Source organism: Homarus americanus, unplaced genomic scaffold (assembly GCF_018991925.1).
Source record: "Homarus americanus isolate GMGI-L3 unplaced genomic scaffold, GMGI_Hamer_2.0 scaffold25483, whole genome shotgun sequence".
Taxonomy (NCBI): Eukaryota; Metazoa; Arthropoda; class Malacostraca; order Decapoda; family Nephropidae; genus Homarus; species Homarus americanus.
The window spans coordinates 5,908,369-5,921,281 of record NW_024726235.1 but is presented as its reverse complement, the minus strand read 5'-3'; the positions used below and the strand labels follow the sequence as shown (position 1 = coordinate 5,921,281).

Here is a 12,913-nt window from a genome sequence, read left to right as displayed (position 1 = left end):
CCATAAGGATCTCCAATTCGGTTAACGAACAAAAATTCGGTTAACTAACAAAAATTCGGTTAACGAATTTCTTACGAACCGACCTCAACATGTTTTCGCTTGCACTGACCGGGCAACCAGCTTTAGTATCAGTCCGCCAATACATTAATCGGCTCTAGGGCTTAAATTCCTTACTATTTTAGTAAATATCAAGAAGTTTATACTATTCAAAAATTTTAAAAGTTTAATATTCAATTTTTTAGTCATTTTAACAATTATTGAACATAATTGAAGGTAAAGTGACTAGTTTAATGCACGGCATCCAGCCTCTTAACACAGCAAACAGGCATTAGTCTCTCTGTTTTCACTGGAGGTAACATCTTGCTTGAGACTCTCTTCAACTAAACGCTTTTTTTCTGTGTTTCCAAGCAAATTATTGGTCATTTTGAAATTTATTTTACATATTGACAATATATAATGCAGTGCAGTGTTGATTTAAAGAAAATAATCTTGAAATACACCAAGAGAACTAAAATTTTATGGGTGAAATGGTGCCATGGGGTGACTTCTCTTCCACCCCAATGCCTTCTCTTCTCCCTTCTCCTCCTCCACCTCCCACTTCAAATGCACATCATCATCATCATCATCCAGGAGCCTTCTACATACACACCTCAAAGTAAGTGAACTTTTCTACCATTTTTGTTGAATTTAGGAAATTTTCGGTGAGCTGGAACCAATTACCCAAAAACCCATTGAAACAATGGTTTCGGTTAACGAACGACCTTCTGGAATGGATTGAGTTTGTTAACCGAGGGGTCACTGTAAATGAAAGTAAAAAAAAAAAGTGATCAGGTAAATAAAATACTGTAAATTTAAAGTTTAACTTCGTTCATATCAGCAGGCATTCGTATGTCGGGGACCCCCTGTAATTTATTGTGCTTTACCTTATCAAAACCTTTTTTCAAAATTAACAAAGCAGATATACAAATTCCTCTGGACCTCTAAAGCCCTTCACTCAAAATTCCCAAACCAAATAGAACTTCTCTAGTTCTTTTTTCCTTTCTAAATCCATTTTGCTATTCAGATAATTCACTTTCTACTTTAAACTTTATTCAACTTTAAATTCTGTTTAATAAAACTTTGCTGACATTACTTATTAAGCTTATTTTTCTAAACTGGGTGCACTCTAAGGATCATGGCATTTAAGGTAATAATAGAAATACCTGTACAGTACACCTTTTCACATATCCATTGAGACATTGTTACATAACTGTTTGACAAATTTCATAACCGAATGACAGAACACATATCGAATGACAATCTAAAATAACTGTTGGTGGTATGTCATTCTCCAATTGTTACATTCTCAAACTATATATGTAAACTGTCGGTTTATTGTTCACGTCTGTCAACTTCATAACTTATGTCAATCACTTTCGTTAGCATGAACGAACAGTTTATTAGATTGTCATTCGATATGTGTTCTGTCATTCGGTTATGAAATTTGTCAAACAGTTATGTAACAATGTCTCAATGGATATGTGAAAAGGTGTATTTATATTTTTTAAACACTGAAAAAATCTCATTTGAAGTACAGTAAATATTTTAGTCAAACATTTCATCCCATTCCTGCCCATTTGTTTTATAAATTCTGCTGGAAACTGATCAACCCCACAAGCTTTAGAATTTTTCATATTGCTCAGCTGCATCAACTTCTGTTTCCAGAATTGGATTTCAATCTTTATTTCCATTTCGTTTCTTACCTCTACTCTATCCACATCACTGTATAGTTCTTCTACATACTCTGCCCATCTCTCTTTTACCTCTTCTGCCTCAAACAGGATCTTATTGTCTTTGCTTTTAATAGTCACACTCCATTTATTTCTTTTTCTGGTTCACTTGTTTAATCTTTCTGTACAGTTCCTTATAATTTTGCCTTCCGCCATCATCTTCAATCTCCTTGTACTTCCTTTCTAGATCATCTTTCTTGGCGTGTCTGCATTCCCTTTGAATTTCTTTGTTATTTTTTTTGTAAGCCTCACTTCATTTTCTCATATTTCTTAATCTATTTATTTTCTTTAAAATTTAATTTGTCATCCACTTACTTTTAGCCTTATTCCTCCCATGTCCTATAAGTTTTTCCCCAGTCACTAACATTACTATCATGTAAGAATAAATTACAATTAATGATGGTAGAATATGGTTGTAGGTATATTTGCTCTTTTTTCTAACCACCCTGTACTGTAGGGGGGAAAAACCTTAAAGGCTTAAAAACAAAATCTTCTCTTCCAACCTTCTTTATATTATCTGCTTGAGTGCAATTATGTAAATACTTTAACTTCAAACAATCAAAACAGTTAGATGTCAAACCTGTGATAAATCGAGAGACGTGCAAATTAGGTGGGGGTAAAATGCCGTAAATATGACGAGACTTATAAGTAGCCTCGATGTTGAAGCCATCTCCTGCTAGAGCAGCCTGGATATCATACACAGCAAGTTGACGAACACTGACCCCGCTGCCACTTTCTTCAATGATGTCTGGCTCAGGATTTAGTGTGAATTTTTTCATGTCCTAAAAGTAATACTGTATAAGGATCTTTAACAACCAATAAAATGGATTCATAAAGTTTTCAAATTTCTAAGATACATTCTTGAGAAAATTAGTGTAACTATTAATTCCAATTTTATTGGGAATGAATATAAGTGATAAATAGGTTGACTGAAGCTAGCCTTACATGTATGAAGGGAAATACCGATAGAATAAAACCATATTTAAATATGATTTTGCTAATACCTGTACTGTACTGTACTTACCATTATACATACCGGTATACAGTAAACCCTCGATAACTCAACATTTGATAATTCAGGATTTCATATAACTCGTCACGGATATGGTCTCGAAATGTATTATATTATAACTCGGGAAATATCGAGATATGTAAAATGATCTGGGAAAATCTAGGCATATCTGGCCACTTGCATCACATACCATGCCTCTGTGTCACCTACCATACCTCTGTGTCACCTACCATGCATCTTTGTCACTTACTATGATGCTTCATTCTTCTCCTGCAGTGCTGGTAAGTGTAATTATTTTTTACATTTAGTAATTACATGCACACATATATGGGTTGATAATTGTTCATTGATGTATTTTTGTAGGAGAGGGGAAATGTTTCGAAGTCGGAATTTGGAATAGCTCGGCAAGACCAGAGCCCCATATGTGCTGAGTTATCGAGGGTTTACCGTACAAGTAATATCCCTGTTAGTCAATATCTTTGATTCCCGGAACTTTCCATTGCCCGGAAAATAAAATTTTTGCTTTCCAAGAAATTCTGAGAAAAATCTCTTCGTTCCAGGCATTCTAGTAATTGCATCGTGTGCCAAACTCATGAGAGGGTAGGCTCAAGAGTGCTCGTGAGCTACAATTGGCTACCTCTGTCATGTGATTGCATAGGATGCATATGATTGCCTGATGTATCTCACAGTCTATCTCCTCGCTCTCTAGCATCATAACACTCACAGCTCATTGTCTGCTGCCACTGTACAAGCTTATTTGCTCTCCCCTCGTTCTCTGCTGTTTTCACATACGATCAGTGTTGTGCAGTACTGTACATTCAGTAAGTATGAAAGTACTATACATACAGTACTGTACATAACAGAGTGGACAATGTATGTCTACTGCAAGCTAGTGTGTACAGGGTGTGTACTGTATGTACCTGTACAGTACATGTACAATCCCTCCTTCACAGAAGGAGAGGAGAGTGACAGTTAGCAGAACCTACTACAGTAAATGGTACAGGACAAAGGCAGGCCATCTTGTATCATATCACCATTTGGCCTGCTTGCATCACAATCTCAAGACGACAGCATCTGCTGGTGAGTACAGTATAGTGTATGAAGCACAGTGATATCCCCATTAGCTGGAACAATTGGTGTCTGGCACTTCCAGGGATGAGAGATTTCCAGTTAACTAGACGACTTTCTCAAACCTGGAAAAATTCCTTATACCAGGAATCTTTTCCGGTTACTGGAAAAAGTTTCCGAGTGTCTAAACTAGCCATCTTGCACACACAGATCCCACTTCCCCAGAATGTTTCTGCATGCTGGGGAGTTTCCCTTGAGTCTAAACTACTGGAGTCCATAAATTTAGTTCTAATTAAGTTAGAAACTCCATTTCTTTGCTAAAATAATCTGGAATAGTTTATCTAAAAGTTAAGTTAAATAAATATATTTAAAAATTAAAAATCTATATGATACAGGTGTGATTGAAGCTGTGTGGGTCTCATGTAACCAAAAATGTCTTGAAACATGAAACCTAAAGTGTTCTTAGAGAGATTGTGATAAGTATAAGTATAAATGAGCAAAGTTGTATCCCTTCAACATCACATAACACAACATTTTAAAATATGGAGTGAGAAAGCAGAAAGGTGTGGGTAATTAGAGAGATGGGGGTGGAAAGAAGTGTTGCCAAGTACTCCTCAAGAGCTGATATTTAACTCGCAGTCACACACACACACACGCAGATGTGTCATACAATAAGACCTTCAATCCCCATGCTTGCTCTCTGTGTGTGTGTGTGTGTGTGTGTGTGTGTCTCTCTCTCTCTCTCTCTCTCTGCCGGTTCGTATCGGCTTATTTAGTCACCTTAAAACTCACCAACCTAGGTGACCTTCCTTAATAACTAGATGATCGTTCATACTCGATTCCGAGTGACAGCAAAGTAGTAGTAGTAGTAGTAGTAGTAGTAGTAGTAGTGTGTGTGTGTGTGTGTGTGTGTGTGTGTTCTTGTTTTTCTTCTTGGTAATACTGAAAAGTATCAATAAGAAGTTCTAAAATTTCAGTTTCGTGGGTCAATTCCGCTTCTAGAAGACCCAGCTAATTATCCCCTTAACACGAACGAAGCATTGTACATTACATTTTCTTTTATCAGTTCTGTTGACTCGCATTAGGTATTGTGTGTATTGAAAGTGATAAGCTTCGCAGTTTATCATTTCACGACATCATAAAGAACTTTGCTGTCCAAACATCACGAGAGAAACTTTTAGTTTTCTGGTATCATACAAAATTATCTTATTGTACCAACTTGCCAAATGCTCTGACATGTATCATTAATAAACTTTATATCGCATTTTTTACATAAATTCTTATACAGTCATGCGCCGGTTAACGTCCTAGATACGTTCTTGGAAACGTGACGTTAACCGAAATGGACGTTGTCCGATCATCACAAACTTTTTATTTATACTTATGTGTATGTGGAATACTATATACGTACATATACACTTTTACAGTTAAATCACTACTGTAATGTGATACAGGTAATTAATTTTTATCTCTTGTGCAAAATACATGACGTTTATATTAAAATTATTCACTGTTTTACAAGGATTCCAGCAACGCCGTGCAGATGGGGGAGAGAGAGGGTGGGAGCGAGCGAGGGGGCGTGGGGGGAGGGGAGGTAGTACGTTTGACAGCTGGCACAGGCCCAGGTCTAACGCGTGTATATTTATCAGTTCTTAGGTGACTAAGCTTCTCTCTTATAAAAAGCCAGTGAAATGACCTGGGTAAATATAATTAACATAGCTGGGATTCTTGTAACATACTGATTAATTTGAATATAAACATGGTATAATTTGCACTAGACAAAACAATTTTAGTACAGTAATCAAATTAGTACATGTGCACTCCAGCTTTGCACTAAGGTCATTTATTTCTATTACGTTTCTTTTAGTATGGTGTGTGCATGTAAATGGATGAAAATAAATGAAGAAATCTATGTAAATCTACCCAAAAATACAGTTGAAAAACTTTTTTATAAAATGTACTACAGTACTGTACACTAATGTACAACAATTTTTATCTCTTGAGCAAAATATATGACGTTTATATTCAAATTATTGGCTGTCTTGCAAGGATTCCAGCAATGCAAATTATAATCTCCTAACTTTAGTCTGAGATATTATATAAGATAAAAACTGTAAGCCTAAAAGCCTGGCTGGGGGAGGGGGGACTGACGGCTCCGCCACCCAGCGAGGGGTTGGTGGGGGGGGGTGGGGGGTTGAGGTCTCTGTGTGTTTATTTAACAGTCCTACTAAGCTTCTCTCATTTTAAAATGCCAGTGATATGACCTAGGAAAATATAATTAACATAGCTGGGATTCTTGTAAGATACTGATTTATTTGAATTTAAACATGTTGTAATTCGCACTAGACATAACAATTTTAGTACTGTAATCAAATTAGTACATGTGCACTCCAGCTTTGCACTAATTTATTTTATGTTTCTTTTAGTATGGTGTGTGCATGTAAATGGATGAAAATAAATGAAGAAATTTATGTAAATCTACCCAAAAATACAGTTGAAAAACTTTTTATAAAATGTACTACAGTATTGTACACTAATGTACTACATTTTTTATATCTTGAGCAAAATATATGACGCTTATATTCAAATTAATCTCTGTCTTGCAAGGATTTCAGCAATGCAAATTATATTATCCTAACTTTAGTCTGAGATATTATATAAAATAAACATAAAGAAATCACCAATCTTTTGTCTGGGAACAACACAAGGAGGGTGGGAAGACGGTGGGGGGGAGGTGAGGTGACAGAATGTCTGGCGTTTGTTTGTTTATTTATTTGAGATAAGATTTGACAGTTGGCGCTGAAGGCCTGCCTGCGTGTTTATTTATCATTACTTAAGAGTGACTAAGCTCTTCTCATAATTTGCCACCCAAACGACCTGGGTGAATATAACTTACATTGGAGGGATTCTTGTAAGATAGTAATTTATTTGAATGTTTTTTTTTCAATTTAAATTTTAATTGTTTATTCCTTGATAGAGGAAGCGGGATCCTAGTGCTGTCACTTGGTACCCCTGTACCATAACACCAGAAGCAACTGGCCAGTGTCACAAGTATATACAGTACAGTACAGTCATCCCTTGGTTATAGCGCCTAATTGGGACCCCGCCGATAACGAAAGTACAGAACCTATGGGATTTATTCTAATTGGTTCCAGGCACCCAAGACCCAACCCCAAGTTTCCCATTTTACGACCATTTATACCCACTAAATATATATATATATATATATATATATATATATATATATATATATATATATATATATATATATATATATATATATATATATATATATATATATATATATATATATATATATATATATATATATATATATATATATATATATATATATATATATATATATATATATATATATATATATATATATATATATATATATATATATATATATATATATAATGTTATGGTAAATATCATAAACACACATAGGCATGGCTAGGTTTATTACAAAGTGATGAAAAGGGTACGCTTAATACTGTAGTCCACAAAACATGTAGCTATGCTTTTTTTATTTGGTCCCCCGTCATACGAGTCCGTTTTCTCTCACATCAGGACGCCTGAGTCCTCCGTTTTCTCTCTTAATCTTAGAGTGCACCAGAAACTTTACTATTTTTAGTAATGCCACAGAATTTGAAATTGCAACCCCAATTGCAACTGGGGTTGCAATTGTTGAGGCAACTAGATATGTCTGATTACAGCGAATGTGTTATTGTCAATTTGTAGGTGAAAGATTTTATCCTCAATAGATGTAGGTTAACATTTCACCTGAAGGCAAATGCTTAAAAAAAGCCTAAGTAAGGAAGCATATTCCTTTAACACATAATATCTGACCAGTATGGGGAGGATCATCATGTCTCCGTCAGGGGGTCGTGGAGTGGTGGTCCAGCAGGCGTCACATTATTATTTTTTTGGGGGGGGCGGCCACGGACGTATATGCGATCGGAAGTTAACCGGCGCATGACTGTAGTGTATATTCATTTCCTGCTGTATTCATTAACACTTGCTTGCCGCGCGTATAATTTAAGACGGTTATTGTAAGGAGTTTCGGATGTACGGATTAGCTAACGCGTTAGCTATTCTGTATGCGCAGAAGCTGCTTTTGACTTGTGCGCATGACACATTCAAATGGAAAAGCTAACACCTCGATCAGGCGTGAGCCTTAAGCGGCCCAAATAGCTAACAACCAATCAGCGATTTCTCCCACTGAAAATACACGGCTCATGGCCGCTTATGGAAAATATTTTTATTAATATTGAAGAGTTGGGGGCATGTAAGGCAACAAAAAACTGTGATATAATAAAAAATAATAATTCTATATATGGTAGTACAGGATATTGGACAGGACCTAAAACAAAGCGTATGGCGTCAAAGAATTGAAAAGGATCACGCCTAGTTGAAACCTCTTTTGGTTCCGCCCTTTTTAAGTGGGTACTGTCCAATTTCATTAGCTGTTGGTGACTTTGGTGTAATAATATTGATAATTACTCGAAGATGATTGAAACAGTAATATCATTACTCATAAGATACTTTAAATAAGGGTGAACAAGTTGATTACAGTTCTGTAAGTGCAAAAATTAAGACTTAAATGAACCTGAAATTCGTTGTATATATTGCACAAATATGCGAACTTTGCCGCGAGAGAAGATGTACAGAAGAAATTACCTTCACAATGGGCCCAATTTTTGGTGTTATTCTTATTTATTGTTGACTGATGAACTTTTTTCCTTTTTTATCTTTCTTTCCATAATTTTATATATATTTTCTTCACTATTTCTTTCTGTATTGTGTCCAAATAACAGTTCTCCTAATTTTATCGTTTTCCGAAGATTGTTGTACAACAGTTATTCCCGAGACGCGGTACAATGTCGAATATTTTAATGACAGTCCGGGAAAACTAATGTGTTAGCTATTCCGTGCATCTTAACCCTCTCGGCCTCGCACGACGCCATTGTGGCATCAAATATTAAAGGCAAAAAACTTTCGCTCAGCCTCGCGACGCCAATGTGGCGTCTAATGTGCTATATTTTCAAATAACTCAAAAACTATTCATTGAAATTCACTGAACTTTGGATGCCATTTGACAGACGTTGTTTTCTTTATGTGGGCATTATCACCTTCCCCAAGACAGTCTTGGTCATCATGTGCATGGCAGCGCAGCATGAAGGCAGTGTCGCTCTGGCCACTAGAGCGAGAGGAGGGTGCACCGCTCGACCCATTAATTATTCCATAAGTTTTTGTGTTATATTATTTTTCCTTATACCACGATATTCTACATGGTTTGTTCTTTATTTTGGTATATAGTACATATCATTGAACACCATAATATAAGGAAAATGTGAATGGAAATCGAGATGTTACTAAACATTTCCCTACTTCAACTTATACAGTTTTTTAACACTTACATTAGTAGAAAAGATGGCTGGGCACACGGGGAAGGGGGGTTGGTTCCGAGGCAGAGGGCAGATTATTGGCCCTCACCTGTATCACTTGTATCACTATCCACCACAGAAGCTTGCAGGGCCTCTTTGTCAAACCCCTCAAAGTCCATATAAGTCCATATCCTCACTATCATTATCACTATCACTGACTTGGGCCAGCTGTGGTGGGTGGCGGGTGAAGAACTCGGTAATATTTTGATGACTGAGCGACCTTGTGCGCACCCTGCTCGCGCCGCTCTCTGCGTAAAAGGGTACACACACCGCGGAAAGTGAGCATTCCGGTTTCGGCAGGGTACCGCGTAAACGTGGAAACGCGTAAAGTGAAACCGCGTAAAGTGAAACCGCGTAAAGCGGGGGTTTACTGTACAGTGACCCCTCGGTTAACGAACTCAATCCATTCCAGAAGGTCGTTCGTTAACCGAAACCATTGTTTCAATGGGTTTTTGGGTAATTGGTTCCAGCTCACCGAAAATTTCCTAAATTCAACAAAAATGGTAGAAAAGTTCACTTACTTTGAGGTGTGTTTGTAGAAGGCTCCTGGATGATGATGATGATGGGATTTAGAATGGGGGTGGAGGAGAAGGAAGAAGAGAAGGCATTGGGGTGGAAGAGAAGTCACCCCATGGCGCCATTTCACCCATAAAATTTTAGCTCTCTTGGTGTAATTCAAGATTATTTTCTTTAAATGAACACTGCACTGCATTATATATTGTCAATATGTAAAATATATTTCAAAATGACCAATAATTTGCTTGGAAACACAGAAAAAAAGTGTTTAGTTGAAGAGAGTCTCAAGCAAGATGTTACCTCCAGTGAAAACAGAGAGAGACTAACGCCTGTTTGCTGTGTTAAGAGGCTGGATGCCGCGCATTAAACTAGTCACTTTACCTTCAATTATGTTCAATAATCGTTAAAATGACTAAAAAATTGAATATTAAACTTTTAAAATTATTGAATAGTATAAACTTCTTGATATTTACTAAAATAGTAAGGAATTTAAGCCCTAGAACCGATTAATGTATTGGCGAACTGATACTAAAGCTGGTTGCCCGGTCAGTGCAAGCGAAAACATGTTGAGGTCGGTTCGTAAGAAATTCGTTAACCGAATTTTTGTTCGTTAACCGAATTGAAGATCCCTATGGAAGGCAGTTCGTTAACCGAAATTTCGTTAACCGAGGCGTTCGTTAAACAAGGGGTCACTGTACTCGGAAAAAGTGGCTTAAATTTCAAGAATTAAAATTTTTTTATGGTTTCATAAAAATTTTCAGACAATTTTACACAAGAAGAAACCCCATTACAATTAATAAAACAATTTCATGGCAGTGAAATGAGCCCTAATTTTTTTTCCATGACTTTTCGGCAAAAACCTCCGAGGCTGAGCGTAAGTTTTCATGCACGTATGTATCCCAGGCTCTGAAGCTGAGAGGGTTAAAATGCCTTTCAATAAACGCCTTTAGTTACTGTGGGTATTGCCAGATAGTAACTTCTCATCCACTTTATCATCGGAAAATAAAAAAAATAAAAAATTATTTAAAGTGGTAGAATATAACAAAGTCTAGGATTGCTTTTGGTGTCCTTGTGGCACGGTGGTAGCAATCCCTGGTCACACGCATAAGGTCGAGGGTTCGAGTCCTGGCTGGTGAGGATATATATATATATATACAATATAAGGACTTACTCCTGAAGTCAGATTTTATGGTTGAAAATGGAGTTAATATCTCATGATTTAAGCAGCTCACTGGTCCCTCACAACAGAACCTGCCTTGTCACTTAGAAACACTGTAGCTGCATGTTGCTGTTGAAATGGTTATCCTTACAAAACAGGGTCTATGAAATGGCCATAACCATTTATGGTTGAAAAGCCCAATCCGTGGGGTTTACCACTGTGTGCTTTCCTGTGAACTGCCCAAATCACAAGTAATTCATGATATACAGCATTGTAATATTGAAATACCTCTATATCGACTTTCATTTCTGAATGATTCAGAAGAATTAATGATCTAAAGCTTTTAACTTAAAAGATAATTTCAGAGAAGTCATATTCTACAACTTACCACATTACCAGTAACATCTACATAGATCCTTGAAAATGAAGCCAAAGGGCAGGTATATATTAGCTGGGATGAAAACAGCTGTTGAAGACTCCAGTCTTGGTGACCACTCGATGATATAGTGGGACCTTGCACCAATGACAAAGCTTGTGTTAACTCCAGGTGGGAACTAGTACAACTTACATCCTGGGGAACAAAACGGGATAAGTCTGAGAATTACAAGTGGACTCCTAAATTACTATCCCCAAATTTTGTGCTTGTGTCCACAAACCAATTGTAAAGGAACTCATGTTCCCTTTCCTTTCTTAATCCCTTGAGATGAGAAAAGGCAACATAACAGGCCAATTTGTAATGAAATCTCAACAATTTATTGTGCACAACACTGAGAGTTACAGGAAATGTTTACATCGGTGAGCTTACACCCTGCTAATGATATATATATATTTATATATATATATATATATATATATATATATATATATATATATATATATATATATATATATATATATATATATATATATATATATATATATATACACACACCTAGACCCCGACTTACGACTACGTGGACTTACGACCGTCGGGACTTACGACCGCCGATAAAAAAAAAAAATTTAAATGACACACGCATTTTCTATACCGAAACGTTTCCAGTTAATGTAGTCTCCATGTATAATTAGAAAATTATGGGGGCCCCATGTGCATTCAGCTGACTACATTAAAGGTTAAGTGCTCAGTCACACTGTATCCATTCCTTATTATTTATTACTTTCACTGTACTGTATCCATTCATCATTATTCATTACTTTTACTGTACTGTATTTCATTGTAGATTTTTTATTAAAAAAATTTATCTTTAATCTATGTCGGACTTACGACCATGTCGGACCTGGATTTGGGTCCCTAACCCCGTCGTAAGTCGGGGTGTGTGTGTGTATATATATATATATATATATATATATATATATATATATATATATATATATATATATATATATATATATATATATATATATATATATATATATATATATATATATATATATATATATATATATATATATATATATATATATATATATATTTTTTTTTTTTTTTTGACAATTTGCCATGCAAGTGGGCTAGTTTATTGGGCACCCCCTTGGATCCTGTGCAAGGCGAAGCTCATAAAGTGTTTACAGCGCCCCAAAGGGAAGTACTTGCCCAGTTGACTCATGCATTTAAGGGCCTAAGTGCCTGAAGGGCCATGGATTTCATCAGCAAGTTCCATATGCAGGTACTCCCCGACTTACGACGGGGTTAGGGACCGACATCCAGGTTGTAAGTCGAAATGGTCGTAAATCGGAAATGCTTAAATAACACATCGAAAATCTAAAATGGGTGTCTCTTTTTCTTCTCAGCACCACAAAACACTCACTTTTAAGCTTGCCAGCCATTTTAAAGTGAATTACAGATAAAAATTTTGTCTGTGTACTGACTTTGGGACTCAAAAATACATAATTTGACCAAATTTTGGTACGACTGAGGCAGGTCGTAAGTGCAGGTGGA

General features: G+C 36.3%; 1 protein-coding gene across 1 annotated transcript in view; it reads right to left on the bottom strand.

Moving 5' to 3' along the window:
* The window catches only part of LOC121865474 (GPI transamidase component PIG-T-like), a 28,139-nt gene that overhangs the window by 8,383 nt on the left and 6,843 nt on the right, over nucleotides 1–12,913 (bottom strand). Inside the window, exons 6-7 of the mRNA XM_042364946.1 lie at nucleotides 11,366–11,548; nucleotides 2,350–2,551 (exon numbers count right to left, since the gene is read on the bottom strand). Of these exons, the coding sequence (XP_042220880.1) occupies nucleotides 2,350–2,551; nucleotides 11,366–11,548 (385 nt within the window). The remainder of the gene's footprint in view (nucleotides 1–2,349; nucleotides 2,552–11,365; nucleotides 11,549–12,913) is intronic.